The sequence below is a fragment of the Carettochelys insculpta genome, chromosome 2, assembly GCF_033958435.1.
Source record: "Carettochelys insculpta isolate YL-2023 chromosome 2, ASM3395843v1, whole genome shotgun sequence".
Lineage (NCBI taxonomy): Eukaryota > Metazoa > Chordata > Testudines > Carettochelyidae > Carettochelys > Carettochelys insculpta.
Genome location: NC_134138.1, coordinates 173,995,549 through 174,018,878, shown reverse-complemented (window position 1 = coordinate 174,018,878; position 23,330 = coordinate 173,995,549). Strand labels below are relative to the sequence as shown.

The following is a 23,330-nucleotide window of genomic DNA, read 5'->3' as shown; positions in this document are numbered from 1 at the left end:
ATGTGTATATACAAACAACTAGCACAAGGTGAGAGCTATGATAAAATAAATTAAAAAAAGTAGGTCATAATAAAGGACTCCCCTAAGGACCAGAACTGGCTACCCTTTCTCCCATTGAGTAATACTTTATTCCAACAGAATGCCTGATTGATTTCAGTGGCACTACTTTCTGGATTAAGGCATTACTGAGAGTAAAGATCACAGAACTCAGTCCTTAAATTGCAAACCTTTAAAACCCCTCACTGGTAGGTAGCAGCTATCAGTTAACTACAATAAAGTAGTCAGCGCTTCCTTAAATCCCACAGAAAGGACCATACCCTTTGCCAACATAAATCAGCATCACTACAATTATTTCAGTAGTGGTATAAGTTTTCCAGTGAGGCTGTGATTTGTCTGTCAAAGTTAAAAAGACAAAATGTTAGTCAGATAGAATTGCCTGTTTGTCCTTTAAACCTTTTCTTTTATTCAGGGCTTTCTTGGCTGTTTTATAGGCTTCGTTCTTCTAATGCGATGGGGCATTTGTGTTCATAGCTAATCTCATGACCTTCCAGTCTTTGGGTTAGTTCCTCAGTTAATGTAAGTCATTCTAGCTCTGTTGAAGAAAATAGAGATACCCTGATTTACAGGATATAGTCCTATCTTTTTTCAAAGCACTTCCTCTGATTTACAGCAGATTTGGGGCTTTCCCCAAGTGGAATACACTATTGTTGATTGGACCTAATCCCTCTCCCCCAAAGTGGATGATTCAATCTTTGAAAACAATCTTGACAAAACTGTGCAGATAGAAGAATCCAACAGCGAGTCGGGGGAGGGCAGGGCAGGGCAGCTCATCACGGTCTTGCTCTCATTTACTGCTACTGACGTCATCCTGGACTGCAGCCCATCTGACCCTGACGTTTTGTGTCTTTTCATATCTTCCAATTTCCTGATTACTTGTCCTGGTGCAATCTGTATATTTTTTGTATTTGTGTGTGTGTGTGTGTGTGTGTGTGTGTGTGTGTGTGTTCTTCCCCTGGGAAATGTATGCCTTTATCTGCCATTCAGACTCCTCTCTAAACACCCAGACCTAAAGAACAAAAATCATCTAATTGTTTTAGCAACTCGGTGTCTACCTCTTCTGTCAATAAATTACTCATGTGATTTCTCAAAGGCCCTTCTATCTATGTTACTGACCTTTTCTGCCTTTATATACCAGCAAATAAAATTATTTATCTTAATCTTCCATTCTTTCTCAGGCTTTATAGGCTTGGCAACATTTTGCTACTTTCTAGCCTGTGCCCTTTTAGCCTTGATTATTTTGTTCACTTCTCAGTTTATCCTCACTGGCCCCTGGTAATGGCAAATATTACCTTTTGGCATATCCTAAGATACTTTCTATTTCTCCTCCGTCTCCCTCAGGGTGGATTTTTACTCTAATGGTTGTAATACAGTTCTGCTTTCTGTTCTAAATTGAACGACAGAAATGTTGTGCAATGGATAATTTATTTGAGAAAAATCATTTTTTGTTAGTGAACTGATCATGATTTTTGCCAGTTTATTTGAAAATTTAAATTATTGTCTGAATCATTTCTATTGCCAACTCTTGGTCTGTATATCACTCACAAACTGTTCATTGCAAGCATTCAGGAGTTTAAATGCAAACTATTTTGATTGGATGCTTACGTAATGAAAAGGTTAGTATGTTTCTGTACACTGATGGGTGGTGAACCTAATTCTTAGAAACAAGTTTTCCAATGCAAAGAGTCATGACATGAATTCCTAATTCTTTGCCTTTGTATATTCTGCTATACATAAAATTCTTTCTGTAAATATCGGGGCAGCAAATTCTTCTGACACATTTAATTGAAAATATTTTGAAAGGCACAACCTGACCATGGCTTATTGCATTCCTAAAGAGAAGTTATGTTTTGAAAATTGACTTTGAAAAAAGAAAATCATGTTACACATTTATTGTGGTCCAGTGAGTTCCATATTATACATGTTCAGTTTAACAATTTAAATATTTTTTCCCAACTGCTAGGCTGTGTCTATACTTGCATTCCTCTTTTGAAAGAGGCATGCAAATGAAGAAAATTGAAAATGCAAATGAGGTACAGATTTACATGTTTGGTGTCTCATTTGCATATTCTTTCAAAAGAGCTTCTTTTGAAAGAAGAAAAGTGGTGTAGACATGGCTCTTTCAAAATTAAAACCCATCTTCGAAAGAGCGGAGTCTACACTGCTTGCTTTCTTTTGAAAGATGCTCTTTCAAAGGAACAATATGCAAACGAGATGTCAGATATGTAAATTTGCACATCATTTGCATTTTCAATTTCCTTAATTTGAATGCCTCTTTCAAAAGAGGAATGCAAGTGTAGACACAGCCCTAGTGTTGCAAACTCAGCCTGAAAGCTGAAAATCTATGTCAGTTCTTTCTGACATGGACATCTTCAAATGTGATAAATTTCAGACAAGCCAAATTCTTCTTTTACTTATGTCTTAGCAGCCAGACTGTCATCTGTATGTGTCCTTGGGAACAATTGTGCAATCGTATAGCTACCAGTGGGATTGCACAATTGTAAGCACATAATTTGAAAATTACTATTGCACAGATGGGCTGTTTTCGGAACTTGGTTAACAACAGTGTTGAAGGTGTATAAGGTGTAAAAGCAGTCAGATCAATCTCTCAGAACATCAGTTTTATAAGACTGATGTCAATAAAAACCTATGTTTCTTCATACCACCAGGAACAGATCTAATAAGAATGTACCATTTCCAAAATTAGTTTTCAAAGAACAACTACACTTTATTATGAATGAAGTACAATTGTTTTCTTTGCAGCAGGCTCATTTTCATGACAGACATTCCCATCTTGTAAAAAGGTTCTTTTTGGTTGTTGTTGCATTCTTTATAAAGTGTGACAGAAGAGCAATCCACTTCTGTTTTTTTCAGGGCATTAGAGTGTAGGAAAACAGACAAAATAATACAGAGGTCTGCAATATGATGGGCCTGATATTTATATTCTTTTTCTGTCCAGTCAAGCCATGAAATTGCAATATTTTCAAAAGGTTACAGTTGCATATTATACTACTGTCTTTCACAGAGTACAGTGGCCATTAAAATGGCACTATCGTCCTCTGACAAAGGTGATCGTAAGAACAGAAGAGAGCACAGCATGCATGTATTCTTGTAGACAATTTGAACACAGTCATTTTGTTGTCCTCCTTGGATGCAGCAAAGAGGAAGAACATCTGGACTGCTACTGTAGCTGCAAAAATTGTGACTGGATAGTTTAAGACAACCATGGTGTAATTAGAATACCCTTCTTAGTATCGGTTGTTCTAGTTCTTACAGGTTGGAAAAACTAGAAGTTCCGTTGTTGGATCCCTTCAGTCTTTAATTGGGGCAGTGTGTAAAGAAGAATCCTCTTTCTTCAGCAACACCAACATGTTCATTGACATGCCCAGGACCACTGAACTCTTGGAGGATGATATGGCAAAATACAGCATTCCTCAAGACTCAAGTAAGAAAAACATAAATTGCAAGTTGTGTCCAAACATGCTTACATTCAGAGTTTGCCGTGCATTGTCAACCTTTTCCTCTTAAATGGAATGGTCGATATATTTCAGCTAGCAGATGTTGCAGTCTTGAACACAAGGCATGATTGATGTAAAGCTTTTATTACACAAAAATTATTATGGAAGCAAGTGAAAAGCAATTTGAGTAATTTTGTGTTCTTGCATATAACAGTAATAAATCAGACACCCCTGCCTCAGAAAGGTCATGTATATTGGAAGTTTATAGAATGTCCAATATTGAATACATTACTAGATACAAGGTTACAAATCTATAGCTATGTACTTTTATTCTGTGAGGTTGATGTTAGGGTATTTTATGGTAAAATTCTTAACCCTCTGAATATAAATAGAGAAAAATACTTTTTTCTTGAAGATATTTTCATTATCATTAGAGTTAATATTCCACGTTGTCTGCAACCTGCTACTTTTCTTACATCATTTGTTTGAGCCTGGTTTCTAGACCTATCACACATCCCTGCTCCAATTTGTGATTCATGTGAATTAATTTTGGTGATCTTTCAGGATAGGAATTTTGACACAGGTGTGATTCCATTGTGGCTCCTCAGTGGAGGGGTGGTGGTGGTGATGGGAAAAATATCTGCTTCTCTGTTTTCTGCTTCTGGCTCTGTTACTAGCAAATTAGAATATTTTGTCTGGGCTCAGCTCTCTGAGATGGCACACTGAGTGTGGAGCCAAAACTCTTCTTGAGTCCTACCACTGACACAGGCAGGGAGTACCCATCACATAGTCTCCTCTTGTCCTTCCCCTACTAGTAGGGGAATTACAGAGAGGCTCTACAGGGGATGTGTATGGGTCCTTATCCTTCCTGTGCGCTCCCCACAGTCTTATAAATTTCAGTCCACCTTCCAGTCCCGTGTACTTACTACTGAACTTGATTAACAGACCAAAAGCTGGACAACTCTTTCATATAAGTCATAGTCTACAGATAGGTCCAGTGCATCGTATGGCAATCATGTGGTCACTCTGGCCTGAATACCTTGGAGCCCTTGTTATTTTTTCTCTAGTTACAGATCTTGTAATGAGAGGACTACTTTCTTAAAGAGAGATTGTGGAGGTCCAATCTATACAAAGGTCTGGGTTCCTGAAACTCTCCTTGGGTACAGTCCTGGCTTTGATGCTCACTCCTTAGTTTTGGGCAGTTCGCTTGAGATTTATAATTCAGTTCTTCTATGTAAAATGCTGTTCATAATATTTGTTTCCCTTGCAGAGATTTTGTAACTAGAGATGGGTGGTGTTAGATATAGTATCTTCCAAAAAAGATTCAATTTGTGAATTCAGGTCAAATACAGAAAATTTTAGATGGGAAACCTTACATTTCTTGTGAAATGTTGAAATGATTTGATTTGACGTTCAGTTTCAAATAAACTTTTCTGAGTTATTATTTTTGTTTGCTTTGGGGAAAAAAAGAAAACTTAATTTTGGTTAGAATGTTTTTGAATTTTTTTTTTGGTCTGCCACCAAACTGAAAAATCAATTATTAGTTTAGGTCAACTAGTGCCATTACTTACTGTTTCTAAGTAAAGTATGCCATAGATGAAAATCACAACAGAACATTAATAAATAATTCTAAATCTATTAGTAACACAAAATACCTAACGTAAACTAAGCATAAAAATTTAGATGTGATCCTGTAAGAATGGGCTTCTTGACTTCAGTGGAGGTGCATCTACACTAGGAACTAACTTCAAAGTTAACTTTGAAGGTAGGCACTACATGGAAGTAGCCAACAGAGAGTCTACACCCATTTTCCCTTGCTTTGAAGGTAACTTCTAAGTAGGGAGCCCAACTTCAAAGTCTTTACTCTATTCCTGGGAATGGATTAGTGCCCTGCTTCAAAGTTTAACTTTGAAGAAGGGTGCGTATAGACGCTCTGCTTCAAAGGTGCTTACTTGTTGTACTTCCAAGTAAGCAACTTTGAAGTTATTTTTTGTAGTGTAGACACAGCCTGGGGCATCTGTTCACATGTTGCTGCTTACAACCAAATTTTACTTGTTTTAGGTTAGGGCAATAGATTTTTCAGTTAGGCAACTGAAATATAGATAGATTAAGAAAGAATTAAGCATCATACAGTTCAGTTGCACATTTTCATCTGTCTTCAGCTTTCTGAAATAGGTTGTGCTACCTTTCTTGATGAAGAGGCCAGTAGACACTTCATTGTTACCCCAAGATCCACCTTTTCAAATTGAAAAGACAGTCTTCCTTGAATGGTCTAAGAAAATTCTACAAGTAAGAAGGTGCATAGCTGCTGATTAGAGCTATGCTCACCTTGTCTTGCAAACAATTACCAGACTATTTGAAATCTTTCTTTGGTTTATAGTTGGTGATGCTAGTCTCTTATACGTTAAAGAGCTTTTGATTAGCGTGAGAATTTACAGCACTGACTCTTTACTGAACATTTTATTTTATATGTGTTTGCCTATGTACTTGTATTACAGAACTGTAATACACCCACACAGCTTTTAGCATGGGTGCAGTTTATGCAGTGTTTTTCACTAAGCCCTGGTCTACACTACGTAATTAGGTTGACATAAGTCAGTTTAGAATGGCCTAATGATGTCAGTGTAAACGCTACAGCCTTCCTTCCATCAATGTGCTCTGCTACCCCAACCTAGTAACTCTACCTTCACCAGAGGTGCAGTGCTTATGTCAGTATAGTTAGTGACAGTGTCTATACAGCCAACATTACTTATATTGGTTGTTGGATGTCTTGTCAATTTCACAGCTCCATGTATTCCTAGTAGAGACATGGACCACCAACAGAAGGAGATTAACGTTTAGTTACTGCAAAGGCTGAAAGTCAACCTAACGTAGGTTGACTTTGGGCTTTAGTGTAGACATGCCCTAAGATTCTAATTTCTTTGGGTACTGATTGTTCTCCAGCTTAAGCTGGAGTTGTGAACTCCCAGCTCTCCACAGGTTCAGGAACTTGATGAATGACCTACATCTCTCCAAAGATCTGGAGTGATAATTCAGTGACAAAGTGAGGGGTTTTGGCATCTTACAGAGGCCAAGCCCTAAGTTAAAGTGCATAGGCATTATGTTGTTGAATAAATAATCCACTTGAACCTTCTCTTAAATACGATCTTTCTGTGTTTCTGTCTCTCTTTACTGCAGCTCCATTTTGCCTGCAGCTTTATCAGGAAATTTTACAGTCACCTAATGGAGCTTTGATATGGACCTTCCTGAAACCCCTATTACATGGGAAGATACTGTACACTCCCAACAGCAAGGAATTTAACATGGTGATAGAAAAGGTGAGTTTCTAAGGAAATGAAATCAAATGCCTGTATTTACATGGATGGTAGAAACAGTGGGAAGTCTAAGATTGTCAAAAAAAATTGTCAAGTTTATTTCCTTCAAATTTTCATCCTGCTCCCACTGCACATACAAGCTGCGTCTACACGTGCACGCGTCGGGCGCTATTTCAAAGTTAACTTCGACATTAGGCGGCGAGACGTCGAAGTCGCTAACCTCATGAGGAGATAGGAATAGCGCCCTACTTCGACGTTCAACGTCGAAGTAGGGACCGTGTAGACGATCCGCGTCCCGCAACGTCGAAATTGCCGGGTCCTCCATGGCGGCCATCAGCTGCGGGGTTGAGAGATGCTCTCTCTCCAGCCCCTGCGGGGCTCTATGGTCACCGTGGGCAGCAGCCCTTAGCCCAGGGCTTCTGGCTCCTTCTGCGGCAGCTGGGGATCTATGCTGCAGGCACAGGGTCTGCAACCAGTTGTCAGCTCTGTGTATCTTGTGTTGTTTAGTGCAACTGTGTCTGGGAGGGGCCCTTTAAGGGAGCAGCTTGCTGTTGAGTCTGCCCTGTGACCCTGTCTGCAGCTGTGCCTGGCATCCCTATTTCGATGTGTGCTACTTTGACGTGTAGACGTTCCCTCGCTGCGCCTATTTCGATGTTGGGCTGAGCAACGTCGAAGTTGAACATCGACGTTGCTGGCCCTGGAGGACGTGTAGACGTTATTCATCGAAATAGACTATTTCGATGTCGCAACATCGAAATAAGCTATTTCGTTGTTGGCTGCACGTGTAGACGTAGCCACAGATAACAGTAGTGTTTCCGTGTTTTCATGGATTACAGTGAGTTTGCATGAGTGTCACTGAAGAGAATTTGTCTTTAAGTTTTGTAAACCCTGTTCATGTGAGCCTAAAAAACCCCATTAAAAGTGCTGTAATGAGCCCTGCTGTGTCGGAGTGCAGGGGGCCTACATTGTCCTCAGTGTGTAAGGGTTAACTTCAACTCCACTTTTGTCTCCTTTTGCACTGCTACTCACCGAAAAGGCTGTATGAGGAGCAATCTTTTAATTTCATGTTTGTGTGCTCCTGGTCCATGAGTAGAGCTTCTAGGTGGTTGAACCTCTCTAGTATGGCATGCTTGGGACCAGACCAGTGCCAAACCAGAGAACTTGCTCAACCACAGAGGCTACGTCTACACTAGCCAAAAACTTCGAAATAGCCATGCAAATGGCCATTTCGAAGTTTACTAATGAAGTAGTGAAATACATATTCAGCGCCTCATTAGCATGTGGGTGGCCACGGTGCTTTGAAATTGATGCAGCTTGCAGCCACACGGCTCGTCCAGATGGGGCTCCTTTTCAAAAGGACCCTGGCTACTTTGAAATCCCCTTATTCCTATGAGCAGATGAGAATAAGGGGGCTTCGAAGTAGCCGGGGTCCTTTTGAAAAGGAGCCCCGTCTGGACAAGCCACACGGTGGCAAGCCATGTCAATTTCGAAGTTCTGCGGCTGCCCGCATGCTAATGAGGCGCTGAATATGTATTTCAGTGCTTCATTAGTAAACTTCGAAATGGCCATTTGCATGGCCATTTTGAAGTTTTTGGCTAGTGTAGACACGGCCATAAAGTCAATATTGTTGCCAGGCCAGAGAATGCCGGGTTATAGAGTTTCCACCTGTACTGTAATAAAGAGAAAAATGCCTTTGGGAAGATCAGATGCAAATGCAGTTTCACTGGACTGGGGTAAATCCTAGACTTAAGTGCTTCTATGTTCTCTTTCTAATTCTATTAACTTATTTTACTTTATTCTTATGAACACTAGCCCTTGAGGAAAAGACCTTACTGAGCAGAACTGGTTTTTTCCTTTCTGCTTCATTCTTTTTCTTATTCATGCTAAAATGTACTTGTGGCTATTAATTTGCTGACATAGTTTTTCTGGTCATTGTAGATGGATCCCAATTGTGATAGAATAACAACTCTGAGTTCTAGATCAGTGATTTTCAACTGTTGTTCCATGAGAACTGTCTAAGTGTGCTGTGGAAATTTCCTCAATTTCCCCTCTCTGCAGCTTTTTGCAGAGCCAAGGGATGGGAGAGGGAAACTGAGGAAATCTCATGGTGCTTTTAGATGACCCTGCACCAGCTGGGAGCTCAAGCAGCAACCCTGCCTGATTCCCAGCTGGTGTCAGGTTGATCAATTTCCCTCCCACAGCCATTTGGCAAAGCCTCTGTGGGTGAAATTGACCAAACCTGTACCAGCTGGGAATCAGGCAGGGTTGCTGCTTGAGCTACCAGCCGGTGCAGGTTTATGAATTTGCCTCCCTCCTTACCCCCTCTGCCCCTTGTCCCCCCGCCTACCCTGTGGCTCTGCAGCGAGATGAGAGGAGGGGAAAATGACCAAACCTGGGCCAGCAGGGGGCTCAAGCAGCAAGGGTGCCTGATTCCTAGCTGGCATGAGGTCGGTCAATTTCACCTTGTAGAGATTTTGCAAAGCAGCTGTCAGAAGGAAATTGACAACCCTGAACTAGCTGGGACTCAGGCAGCCTTGCTACTTGAGCCCCCAGTTGATATAGGGGCACCAATTTCCCCTCCCCCATTCCATGGCTCTGCATTTATGAGCAATCCATTCCACTGGTAACATAGTAACAGAGAGTAAGCCATGCTAGTCTATACACTATCAAAACAAAAAGCAGTCAAGTAGCACTTTAAAGACTAGCAAAATAGTTTATTAGGTGAGCTTTCGTGGGACAGACTCACTTCTTCAGACCATATCCAGACCAGAGTCTGTTCTGGTCTGGCTATGGTCTGAAGAAGTGGGTCTGTCCCAGAAAAGCTCACCTAATAAACTATTTTGCTAGTCTTTAAAGTGCTACTTGACTGCTTTTTGTTTTCACTGGTAAAAGTGGGTGTGCCGTGGAATTGTTAGTCTCATTGAAGTGTGTGTTACTGAAAATGTTGGGAACCCTGTTTTTGGTTATGGGTGGAATTACTAAAAGTACTTAATGGAGTCAGGAATCCAAAAGAGAGCCAATAGAAACTGAGTGCCTGACACTCTTAGGCACACTTGCAAATCCCATCTGTGGTCCTTGCCTAACCGTGCAGTATGTGGTATGACTGTCACATCCTTCTACTCCATGGAAGTATGTTAGATATGCTCAGACAAACACCATAGACTCAAATTGTGGAACTCTTCCTTTAGTTCACTTAGGGCTTGTCTACACTACCACCTTTCTTCGAAGGAAGGATGGTAATTAGGGTGTTGGGAGTTTATTAATGAAGTGCTGCCATGCGTAAGCAGCACTTCATTAAGCAAATTCCCCCCCAGAGCAACTCCAAAGTTTTAAACTTCGAAGTACCAGCACGTGTCTAGCCACGGCGCACCCGCCAGTACTTTGAAGTGCCGGGGCAACTTTGAAGTCCCCTTACTCCTTAAAATTTAATCTTCTGGGATGGGTGAGTGTTAAGCCAATTATTATGAATTTTACTGCTATACTATACAAATGCACGGATGTCTGATAACATGGATGACTAATCATATAGTGAAAAATTCTAAGGCTTTTATTTTGGAAATGTCTGTTTAATAGTCCCAGTCCCAAATTGTTTACAGTTGTGTACACAGATTTTCTTTTTGTTCAGTGTTTGCACTGTGTCTAGCATGGTGGGGTCCATAACCAAGGCTCTTAGTAACAATTTCAATGCAAATAAATATCAGCTATTATGTTTTATTTTAAAAATGGCTTGGAAGTCAGAGGAAATAATTGTATTCAAATCTGGTACTTGTTATTAAGCTGCAGTTAGTATAGGAATGTTAATTTAGGTTAATTTAAAATGTTGAAATAAAACATCACTGCTTGTTAATGGTTTACCCAATACTTTCTTAGCAATATTTTTCATAGTAAACAAAGGTCAGTAACTTGTTCCTGCTTCTACTCTGAAAAGTAACTTTTAGAACTACTTGGTAACATCACTGTACCCTTTGTGAAAGAAAACTAAGATTTCTGTAGTTTCTTTGTTTAGAATTAAAATGAAGAATTTAGTTTGGGTGATGGGCTGTTTCTCCCTTGATCTGATAAGTTGAATATAACGCATTTAAAAACCTTAGGCTTTCTTCTAAAAAGGTGCTGTTTTGACTTATGCGGATGCAAACTCTCAGTGGTAATATGTCTAAAACTCTGCAAGCAGAAGTACATTCTGTGTTACAGAGACACCAAGAATAATGTGTTGCAGACATTTCAATGTTATTTTGCCGTTTAGTATGCCCTGACCACTATCTTAATAGGATCCATGATAAGGCAGATAAATCTCTCAGTGCACATTGAATCCTATTGAAGATCTTAAGTGGAATGAAGTCTACTCAGTAACAGCTCTGAGACTGCCAAGTTATCTTAAAATGAGACAATTTTACTTTCCCCCACCCATCTTCTGAAACTACACAGAGATTCTATCAGATATTATAGCCCAATAAATCTATTAACATGGTTGGCCCTCAGACAGTTCCATCAGCTCATTCAAGATGTCTTTTAAAAATAAATGCAAGACTCTCCAAGTGGTCAATGATAAATTGTCTGTTCATTTGTAATATAAACCTAGCAGATAGGTCCCTCCATCAAATCCTTCTTTATTTTTTCCATTGCCTTAGTCGTATTATTATGTCTTTTGGACATTAAGACAAACTAAAATGTAAATACATCTCAATTATAACAATATCCTAAATGGTGGTTTTGAGCCCAGTCCTGTATCCTTCACTTAGGCAAAACTATGATTGAAGTAGATGTGGAAGTTTTGCCCAAACAAGGACTGAAGGATTGTACCCATTCAAATGCTGTTGCCTAGGAGTAGCCAAGTACATGCCGCAAAGAAGTTACCGTATAAAAAAGAAGGCCCCTCAGAGATGGAGTGTATCTGTATCAGTATCTCCCAACTCATTTATTAATGCGTTATAATGTGTGTGCGTGCGCGCGCGTGTGTGTATTAATACAACGTGAGTTGGGAGATACTGCAGTAAGAAAATATCACCTGCATCACATGTACTGATAAAAATTGAGGTGAATGCCTTCAAAGCAAATTGGTGAGGTTTTTAAAACAAAACATTGCACATATTCTTTTTATAGTTCTTCTTTTGATACAGATATACTCCTTCACAGAAGAGTCCTGTTTTTGAAAGGTTAAATATGGTAACCCTAAGGAAAGAATGGAAGTAATCTATTTGCATTTCAGGGTAATTTTCACATTTTGTTTCATAAGTGAAATTTCTGAAAACTACTCTTAAAAAGCCATTAAATTTGCTTTCTTCCTCTGATAAACGATCTTGAGGTTCAACTCTATAGTGACCAATCAGTTTCCACAAACAATAAAAGACTGCATGCTAATTTGACCTAAGCTAAGTTCAGTGAAAATTTTTGTTCCACTCTGAGGACGTATGAATCTCTGATTCTTGACTGGCTCCTCAAAAGCAATGTGGTATTTCTAGCTATATTAATATATCTCCATTTAAAGGGAGAGTTTTAAAAAAGAGATGTTACATTTAAGAAGTTTATAGCCATTGAAAGATATTTTCCCATTTTTTCTGATTAAAACAGAATGTACATAAAAATACATCAAAACAATTCAACAATAAAAGTAAGAAAACAAGTGAAAAAATCATCCTGATTTTGGATTCCTGCTTCCTCTCTCACCAAGCCTTAATATGAAAGCCTTTCTTTATAAACATCAAACCTTCATAACAATATAAAGAGATTCTTATTCTACATTTTTAATTGAGTAGTCTTCATGAAATTTAGCTTTTGGAAAAAACACACTTGTTTTAACATCCTTTATAATAAAAATATATTACAATGCAATGCTTTCACAGGCTGACAAGTAACCTCTAAAGGATGTTTTATGCTTTCCCTCATTCATGAAGCTAGAGGTTTATATAGAACCACCCTTCGGTTTTATGGGCCTCAATGCAGGATTATTAACCTGCTGCCTCTATGACCGATGGCAGCTGGAGGGGGAGAGATGTGATTTTTTTGTAATCTTCAGCACCACACTAATGAAATATTTTTAAAGCAAATTTTAAACTAAGGTCATGTAGAAGAACACAGTAAATTCAAAAACTGACAGTAAATACCAGGGGTTGACAAATGTCTATTAAATGGCCTCATTACCACTTGAATGGCTCTTTCACAGGTTCAGTGTTCTACTAATAGGTCTGGCAGCCTTTTTCGCTTTAAGTTAACTAGATCTCTCCAGAGGATGTGAAGCCCCAGAACAAGGGATAGGAAGAGGCAGCTATGTAGACTTTGAGGCCCAGCAGCGCCCCAAATTTTCAGGTGCCCTATGTAGCTGCATATTTTGCGTATGGGTAAGGACAGCCAGGGGTTTATACAAGGCTGAGTCTGAAGGCAATACCAGAGGGGACTTTTGGTGGAACTCAAGCCTCCAACTTGAACCAAAGCTGCTGTCTGGCAGCTTATCTTATTTCAGCCTCCTGCAGTCCCAGGATGGAGCATGCTCAGTTTAGACTGAAGCTGTGAAGCTGTAACAAGTCTTTACTGAGCTTGTGCAAACTGTTTTGTTTCAAAGTGATGTTAACTTTTCTAAATTTGGTCAGATTTTCACAGGGACAGTAGAAAGGCTGATCCCTGCCCAGTTTCTTGTACTTGCTGTGAGACACATGAAAGCTTTTGAACTTTTTTAAAAAGGTCAACAAAGCTTTTTAACGTCAAGAAAAATGTATTGTTCTTCCCAACCTTTTTCTCAGAAATAGCTGAACCATTTTGGCTGACATTTTTCAACACAATTCAGCCTCAGGCAGGCGCTTGACATGAAAAATTTCAGCCCAGGTAGCTGAAGTGTGGCCAAGTTTATATGAACCTTTAACAAGGTCTTACAGTAGAATTGTTAGGCGGCTTAAAAGTAGGCAGTGCGACTACCCACACATTCAGTGCAACTGTCTCTATTCTTTAGATGCATCTGCTTACCTCCGAGGAAACTCTCCACTCAACTCTTCCATGTCAATTTTTCAGGCCTTGAAGGCACAGTACTCATGCATCACACATAGAGTTCTTCAAGATCTATATACTTTCCATGATTTAAATAGAAAACGGTGAACCTGAACCTTGAGGGTTGATTAAGCTACATATATGTAAATGTTAAGCATCCATCTCTGCCCACTTCCCTACTTGTAATGTAGGTCTTGTAGCCTCTCTCGAACAATCGTATTCCCACACTAGCAACCAGCATCACCTCTCTAAAGACAATATTGCCAGAGCAGTTGCCTGCCAGTGACCAACATTGCATTTTCTGCACAGCTGGTGAGTGAAATGGGCCACTAATGACCTTTCCCAGGTGTTTTGCTGCTTAGTCACGTACCTCTCACAGATACGTTCAGACAAAATTTGGAAGTGTAACTTTGTAAAAGGCAATTAATACTGTGGGGCTGCACCAAACTTCTGCACTTTTGACCGGAAGGTTTAGAATAAATCTATTCCCAATTCTAATTTGCAATTTAGCGTAGAAGATTTTTTTATTGGGTAATGGTGTGCATAACTACCCGAACACCACCATTAGAGCATAATGAAGATATCTGGTTCCTAAAAGCAGTTACGATGGCTAGAGTATTCACTTAAACAAAATACATATCCCAGCGCTCACTGACCTTGGGTAGTAGATTCGTAATATGTTAGGCTTGGGCAAAATACGACAGACAGTTTACAGATACTTGGGAGGACGCATAATCTAGTCATTTAAAGTGCTGGACGGGTACACAGGATTTGGCCCCACAGCAGTGATTTCAGATGGAATATATTTTTTTCAGTAGTGTATTTTCCAATCTGTTTGCTGTGTTTAACCTTTATTTCCTTATTATTTAATCAGACATCTTAGCTTGACTACACTACTGAAGATACTTTGGAATACTAGTGATTTCCCCTAATAACAAGTTGTCCATAAACATGTGATTGATGCTGTGGAGACACAGATATATTATGAAAGTACTGTTAATTAGATGTATTATCCATTGCCAATTTTTGTATGTTATATGCAAATACCTGTTTGTTTATTATTAACTGCGCCAATAGAAAATTAATTGCCAGAACGAAACACAAACACACACTTACACATGTGCTAGCTTGGGGCAGGGAAGGGATATAATTGTATTATCTTGGAATAAAGCTGGACATATAAGCTGCATCTACCATAGCAAGTCCTTTTAAAAGATTTTTCGAAAGAAGGGGGCTCTTTCAAAAGATCCCACAGTGTGTCTGCGTGGAAAAAAGCTTTCTTTCAGAAGTAAATCAAAAGAACGTGGTGCACCTTTTGAAAGAGCTCTTCCTTTCCTGTTTCAGGAAGAGCGCCGCCTTTCGAAAGTTTCTTTTGAAAGAAAATGTGTAGATGCTTTGCAGGCCCTTTTTATTGAAAGAGCAGTTCTCATAGGCCTCATTTTTCAATCCGTGGCCTGTTCTTTCGAAAGAGCTGGGAGGTGTGTGGATGCTCTTTTTCAAAGGAGCAGATCACTCTATTGATCCACTTTTTTGTGTGTGGAAGAAGTTCTTTGGAAGAGATCTTATGGAAGACCTTCTTTCGAAAGATGTCTGTAGTGCAGACATAGCCATAGTGTCCCTCAGAGATGATGGAGTGGTGTATTTCAGTAGAATATATAACTTGATGCCACAGATCTACTGTGTTTCCCTTTCTCTGAAAATGGCAATCTAAATTTTAGTCAGGTTTAAATGATCTTTCAGATGAGTTATCTGAAATAATAATACTGATTCTTTTATTTTTCCCTATTATTTTAATAATATGGATCCTTTTATTTTCAACTTGCAACTCAGAAGGTCTCTGTCTCTTACACACACATACACATGCACAAAAACACACTTTCTCTTATAGTCCTTTTATACAATCTAGCTTTATCATGATGATAATGATCTCTTACAAGCATTCGGACAGAACTGGCCCTACTTCAAATAATGCTTGCCTGTATTTCCGGAATTAACTTAAAGCCACCATTAGCTACGGTAGGTTAGTGTTTTATCATAGTTCAATCAGATTTGCCGACATAATTATTTTACAGGTGTATGTGTATTGATAAAACATTGAGTTTGATCAGATTCTATAACTCATATCAATTTCCTGTCTGTTTTTGCTATTTTCAATCACACAATCATCAAATTAAACTTTGCATTGTCTGTCAGTTTCATGCTCTATGACTTGTTCGTCTGTTATTCCCTAACTAATACCTCAATTTTATCACAAAAATAATCTTTTGAGTCTTTATATATATAACAACATTTAGAGTGGCATATTTTTTTTCAGAAAACAATTTTTTGTGGGAAAGTGCAATTTAGTCAAAATTAAAACATTTTGCAGTAACGTACATTTAGATGATATTTTGGAAGAAAAAAGTTCATAAGAGTTATTTGTTTCTCATTTTACTTCTCTTGTGAAAAGCTTCATTTAATTAATATTAACCTGCCTCATTTTAGCTTAAATATTTAATATAAGTGATATGTTTACTATTATGCCAATTCGACATTATTGAAATTGTTTCTGAGTCAATATTTTGGTGTTTCACTGCTAAAAGGCTTTTTCAATTTGGAATGATTTTGCTCATTTTATTAGATCTCTTTTTTGCCACACACCGGTGACATTAGTATATGAATTCAAACTTAGCTGCAGACACGTTGAGCGATGGTGGAACACACAAAACCTTCTTGTTGGCTAGTTCATGGTCACCACTAGATCTAGCTAAATGAGAAAAATGAACTGATCTGCTGATCCTTCAGTGAATAAAATCACTGACACTGAGGCACTGTGATTGTGAAGTTTTTCATATCTCATGTATTTGTCAGAACCACCATGTAGCTCAAAGCCCGTTCTTGGTTGAAGGAAGAAGGAAAGGACTTGGCTGCTCCTCCACACAGTCAAAGGAAAAACTACCTAATTCTGATGTTTTACTTACTGGCCTTGCTAAATCTCCCTCAATTGGCACCAGAACAGTCCTCAGGGTTGCAAGAACCCAGTGGCTGCATCTACACTAAGCCGTGCTCCCAGCAACATGCTGCAAAAGTGGGCTCTCAAAAATGCAATTGAGTGTTCATTTGCATATTCACATAAATAATTAGCATATTCATGAGAGATCACCCTGCTGGCAGAGGCTGCTGCCGGCAGAAAACAAGCATCACAGATGTGGTTCTGTTGGCACAAAACCCCTTTGTTGGATGCCCCTTATGCCTGGAAAAAGTAAGGGACAAAAGGCTGCTGGCAAAGGGGTTTTTGCAGGGAGAACCACATCTACACTGCTTGTTTAACACTGGCAGCAGCCTCTGCTGTCAGGGTGGTCTTGCACAAATATGCAAATTAGCTATGAGAGTATGCAAATTGGCTATGCAACTATCCATTTGCATTTTTGAGACTGCTCATTTGCATCAAGCTACTGGCACTACAGCTCAGTGTAGATGCAGCCAGCACGTCCCATCCAGATATTCCACATCTTCCCATGCAGGTATCACTGTGATGAAGACAGATGCTTTAATTTGAAACTCATACTAAGGGATTTTGTGATACCCTGTATGAAAGACACTATATAAAATACGTTGTATATTGTTACTCTTCATGTGGGAAACATAGAAAGAGCAAGATACCTTTCCTTTGATATGTTAGTCTCTGAATAGGAAATCATTCTTGAAAAAACAAGAAACCCTGCGGCACCTTATAGACTGACATTTTTGGAGCATAAGCTTTTGTGGACAAAGACCCACTTTGTCAAATCTAGAAGCGAGTCTTTGCCCACAAAAGCTTATGCTTCAAAAGCCTGTTAGCCTTAAAGGTGCCAAAGGACTTACAATTTTTTGTGGACATGGGCTAACATGGCTACCCCTCTGATACAAATCACTATTGGTTTCCTTTGAAGATAAAGGAAACACAATTCACTTACTGCTGACAATTAAAGTTGATATGCTGTTATGTTTCAGGAGATCCGAAACCCAATTTACTTTTGTTCCCACAGGCATTACTGTGTACAGTTTTAATTTCACTTGGCTTCACTTCTCCCTTTTAGGCTAATCTCACATTTGGTTTTGTGGAGAAACTGAAAATCTATTCTGAAACTTGGCTGAGGACGTCTGAGGTATTTAAGAACAGTGAAAACTTCTTCAACATCAGTCAGTTCCAGGTTGGTGAATTGTGGGTGACTTTCTATGTTCAATTCTAATCACAGAGACAAAAAGTTGAAGAGCCAAAGTAGCTTGTAAAGAAATGGTAATTCTAGAAATACTAGAGCTCTAGATCAACATTTACAAAGATCCTGGCTTTGAGATGAAGCAATTACTAAAACTATTTCAGGATAGTGCAACAGATATGACATTTTCCCCCCTTATGAATGGTTCTACAATAGTGTGGTCCTGCTGAAGTTTAGATTACAGTCATACAACAGTGTGGACCCAAAAATCTTTTCAATTTTAAAGTAGATAATATAAGTAGTTACCCCCGTTTGCAGCTTTATGGTATGATATTGGAAATACAGTGAATAGTACAACTGCAAATTCATATAGTTATCTAAGGCAATTGACAGGTTATTTAAAATACTTATTAAAGCTTGCACTTACTTTTTTAATGCAATTGTGCCTTCCTTTGTAATTCATCAGTTCTTACAGGAATAATGGAGGGAGTTTAAAATGCACCAGTGGTAATGATTACATAAATGAAGCACATCTCCTTATTAGCAGTTCTTCCTGTCTGGTTTCCAAGTCATATCTTCTTTCTTTAGTCACTGAAATGTCATTTTGGCACTTTTTACTCTTCACCATCTGCAGAGCCATTAAGCTGTGGAAGAATAAACTGATGCTCGTGAATCAACAATAGAATTGTTAATTAAGATTCAATTAAGAAATGTTACTTGTGATCTCTGAAAGGTTTTTCAGAGCTAATTTTTAGTCATTTTCATTGTAAACTGAGCAAATGAGATGGAGAAATGGAGACAATGAACATGGAAATGGAAGATGCCATTCTCTGGAGAATGTTGTTTGTGTGATTGCTAATAGTGCTATGCTCCAAAATGTTGTATTCTACTGAACAAGCAAAAGGAAAGGTCTCTGCATTAGCCAATTTGCAAATGTCACTAAGTGAGTTGAGGTAGCAAGAGGTGAGGAAGGGCAAAGGTGTATATAAAAGTAAACTTGTGTGGTTACTTATTTTAGGCATGTGCACATTTTTATGTACCTGCTAAATTCAAGGCTCCAGAGCCTGGTATTCCTGTCCTTGCTGAAGACTATTTTGTTCCATGAATAATCCCACTAAAGTCAAGAAGTTACCTCGGGAATAAGGAGATATTATACTGAACCAAGGGATTTAGAATTGGAGAGAAAGTGCAATCCAGTGGTTTGGGCACTAGCCTAGTTTCTTAGCAGAGACTTTTTGTGTGCCCCGGGGCAAGTCACTTACCCTCTCTGTGCCTTAGGTCCCACCTGTAAAATATAGGTAGTAGCACTGCCCTATCTTACTAAGGTGTTGTGAGGAAAAATACACTAAGGATCTACTGTGTGCTTAGACAAAACCTATAAAAGTAAGGAAAAGTAAGCCTGTAAGTAACAGTAATAACCTTTTAAGATACCGTGTCTTATCCTTACAATTGTATTACCTTAGTACATTCACAGGTATGGGTTGTCAATTGGAAACCATTATTTTTACAAGGTATCCAAGACTAAGAGTGAGGAACAGGTGCTACCAGGACTCTATCAGCTTCAGGAAGCAATTGTAGTTTATACTGAGCAATAGCTACTTTGCGATAAAGGAGAAATTATTCACTTGAGTCTCCACTAAATTATTGGAACACAAATAAGTATTTGGAAGGACATAGCAACAAGAATCCATCAAATTCCCTTAGCGTTCAGAATTCAGACTCTGATGCTGAAGTTTAGAATGTGAGATGTTTGTGCTAGAGACATTCAAATAAATGATATTCTGTACTATGCCACTGGGAATTTGCCATGTTTTTAAAAACAGAAAGGGAGATTGTGTTGGACGCTGGAGATAGCGCTTGTAAAGCCTTTCATCTAGCATTGGATGATTTTAATTAGTAACCAATTGTCTTACTGATTATGCACTCTGTCAGTGCCAGATTCATAGCATTACAAGAGCTGTCATTGACAATCCATTAAGTGTGGAGCCTGTAAGGCGTGAGTGCCCTGAGCTTGGGTTTGTCCCTAGGACTGATATTAAAAGTGGCTTTTTTTTTTTTGGTACCCAAATTTGTTGGAACTATAAGCTTAATCTTTAACTTCAATGCACCGTGAAGTGCTTTGGCCACTTCAGAGCCACATTCACTTCCACTATAAGCAAACCTGGCATTAGCTCACTAATGCTATCGATTATTAATGTCTAAAATGTGGAATTTTGAAGCTGAGTTTATAGAAACAGTGGGCATCTTTGAAAAATATCTCTTTATTGTTAGTGAAGGTATGAGCAGACGTTGGGCATATCCTCCACTTACAGTATAACAAAATGTAAAAAGCTAAACAAACTATTCAAAAGCCCACTGTACATGACATAAAAAAAATCCAAAGCATCTTAATTAATTTTGTTGTGTACCTGAGTTTTGGCTTGTCATACATTTGAAAAGGCCTGGTCACACCTTTGGCTTCACTGCATCACGAAAAATGGCTGAAAGATACCAAATATCAGTTCATTTCCTAACAGCTCTCAACTCTTAATTAGGACAACCCTTCACCAGGGATAGTTTGAAACAACATAAACAGTTTTTTCCTATTTGCTGCTTTTCAACAGCCAATTAAGAAAACTATAACCTCCATTCAATAATGAAAACAAGATGGAGATAGAAATATATGATATGATAATTGGTCTGCTACAGGCATTTGTTTAGTTTCCATCCATGTAGAATCAAACTGTTTGACAATCTTCAGTGTATTTTTCCTAATACTTCTTTGGGGCCATTTTACAGGTGATGTGCTGAGGCCCAGACACTAAAGCTACATCTACACTAGAGATTTTTGTCAACAAATCTGGGATTTGTCAACAAACCTCACAGAGCGTCTACAGACAAAAATGCATTTTGTCAACAGTCTGAGCTTCCAGGGGTTATTCTATTGAAAGAATGGCAGGGCAGTCTGGCCACTTCTGTCAGCCGAGCAGATATCTCTTTTGATCTGCTTTTGTGTTTGGACATGATTTGTCAACAGAAGTTTTACTGTAAATCTCTTCCGACTGTAACTTGTGTCGACAGAGTGCTGTAGTGTGTATGTAGCCTAAGTGACATGCACAAGGTCACACTGAAGGAATCCATGGCTGAGCAGGGAGGTGTCTGTGTAAAATACAGCAATAGTGAATATCACAGTTGCTATAATGTAAATAACTCCTCTTATTTTAGGAATCTGTCCAAAGTGGCTTTATAAAGAACTTAATAAAAAGGCACTTGAACATTGATGTGGAGGAACTCATTGGAAAGCTGCAAGAGTATGGTAGGTTTATATACATATGGATATAAAGATTTATTATCCCCAAGATTTTGTATTGAGGAGTAACCATTGTTGGTTATGCTTCTCATAGCTCTTAGATAAACATTAAAGTGCATTTTACCATTATCTCATTTTAGTTTCAAGCATTTTAAATGTCATTTGATCATTTATCATCTTGTAAATAAAAATAGTTTGTTTCACTGTGTCCTGCATCATGTACATGCAAATAAAATTCATCCACTTCCCTAAAAGACCAAGATGATGCCTTTGAAAATAGCAAATTACTTATCTTAGAAATCATTTGAATCCAATTCTTTCCAATATAATGGGCCTGATCCTTTTAGAGCTAAACAGCCACATCTTTTGTGAATCCAAGTGAGAATAGCAAGTTAGGACTGCAAGTAAAACAAGAAATCTGTTTCATTGAAAAAAAAGAGGGTATGATACTTGTTTCCATTCCACATGGGAAAGAAAATGAGACCTTTTGAAATAATTTGTGTAAAAATGAATGGAACAGAGCAGTCAGTAGCCTGATGGTCAGGGTGCATATCAGGGAGGTCAATAATCCAGGTTCAAGTCCCTGCTCTGCTGGTTTTGGAGTCATTTGTTTAGTTTTCCTTATGGGGGGCGGGCTGATCTATTCTGAATTACTTAAATCCACTGTGTCAGCCAGGAAAAAACTGACTATATAATTTAGTGGTTAGTGCATTCACCTTCTATGTGGGACACCCAAGTTCAAATCTGACTGTGCTGGAGCAGTGCCTTGATCCAGGTTTGAGCTCTAACCCCTGACTTCTTTTGGAGGGAAATTGTTTCTCTTACTCTCTGGTCATAAACAGAACTTCCAGTATGTACCCAAGAAACTGTTTCAATGAATTATTAAGTTTTGATGCCCAAAAGTTTTGCTGAAAAAATTCTCAACCTGCTCTACTGGCAAGTACTCATTAACTGTCAGGTCAGGACCTTAGTGTTTCTTGGGCAATTGACTGTGTATCAGAATGTGCAAAAAAGGTACCTGATTCTGCCAGGTTTTGTACGCCTCCTCAGTTAAGCTGAAAGCCTTCAGTGAAGTCACTGAAAATTGACTCTTACAGGACTGGGTCTAAGATAGGTAATAAAACAGAAAGTAAGTAATTGTCATAGCTGTGCAAAGTTTGCTGCCTTAGTTTCCCTAAGTTATCCGAAGGAAAATTCAGGCAAGGATATTTTATTAAATTCTGGAACTTCCCCAAGGATTTTACCTTTTAATATATTTATTAATGAAATACCACTTGACTGCTGTCACAGAAGCTGAAGATGAGGCAGCATGCAGAAGAAAAAGGGGTGGCCAGCACATGGTGTGTTGCAGCTTGGCACTGCCTCCAGAAACTGCAGAGAGGATGGGAGCAGCCCATTTGTAACATAATTGTGGGAGACACTCGGCTGCAGAAATCCCTGGTTTGGTGGCCTTCAGAGCATTAGTGACGTTTGAATCTGAAACATCACAGCTGAACCAGGAGTATGAACACACTAAACTTTTAGAGGAGTGCCTGCAATTATTCGTATTGTATTGTACTAATTATATTGGAGAGAATAATCCCAACCAGGGATGTATAGAACAAAGCCATTTTAGTTCAAAACAATTCTTACTGCATTTGGATTTAACAGAATCTTGTGAGGAAATTCTACCAGACCCACAAAACTAGCTGATCTCCCAGGCTACGTCTACACGTGCAGCCAACATCGAAATAGCTTATTTCAATGTTGCGACATCGAAATAGTCTATTTCGATGAATAACGTCTACACGTCCTCCAGGGCCAGCAACGTCGATGTTCAACTTCGACGTTGCTCAGCCCAACATCGAAATAGGCGCAGCGAGGGAACGTCTACACGTCAAAGTAGCACACATCGAAATAGGGATGCCAGGCACAGCTGCAGACAGGGTCACAGGGCGGACTCAACAGCAAGCCGCTCCCTTAAAGGGCCCCTCCCAGACACAGTTGCACTAAACAACACAAGATCCACAGAGCTGACAACTGGTTGCAGACCCTGTGCCTGCAGCATAGATCCCCAGCT

The 23,330-nt window shown here is 39.0% G+C and overlaps 1 protein-coding gene across 1 annotated transcript in view; it reads left to right on the top strand.

Annotated features, from left to right (window-relative positions):
• ABCA13 (ATP binding cassette subfamily A member 13) overlaps positions 1-23,330 on the top strand; it is a 316,624-nt gene that overhangs the window by 90,839 nt on the left and 202,455 nt on the right. Inside the window, exons 26-29 of the mRNA XM_074986018.1 lie at positions 3,325-3,502; positions 6,693-6,832; positions 17,863-17,976; positions 21,187-21,277. Coding sequence (XP_074842119.1) covers positions 3,325-3,502; positions 6,693-6,832; positions 17,863-17,976; positions 21,187-21,277 — 523 coding nt within the window. The remainder of the gene's footprint in view (positions 1-3,324; positions 3,503-6,692; positions 6,833-17,862; positions 17,977-21,186; positions 21,278-23,330) is intronic.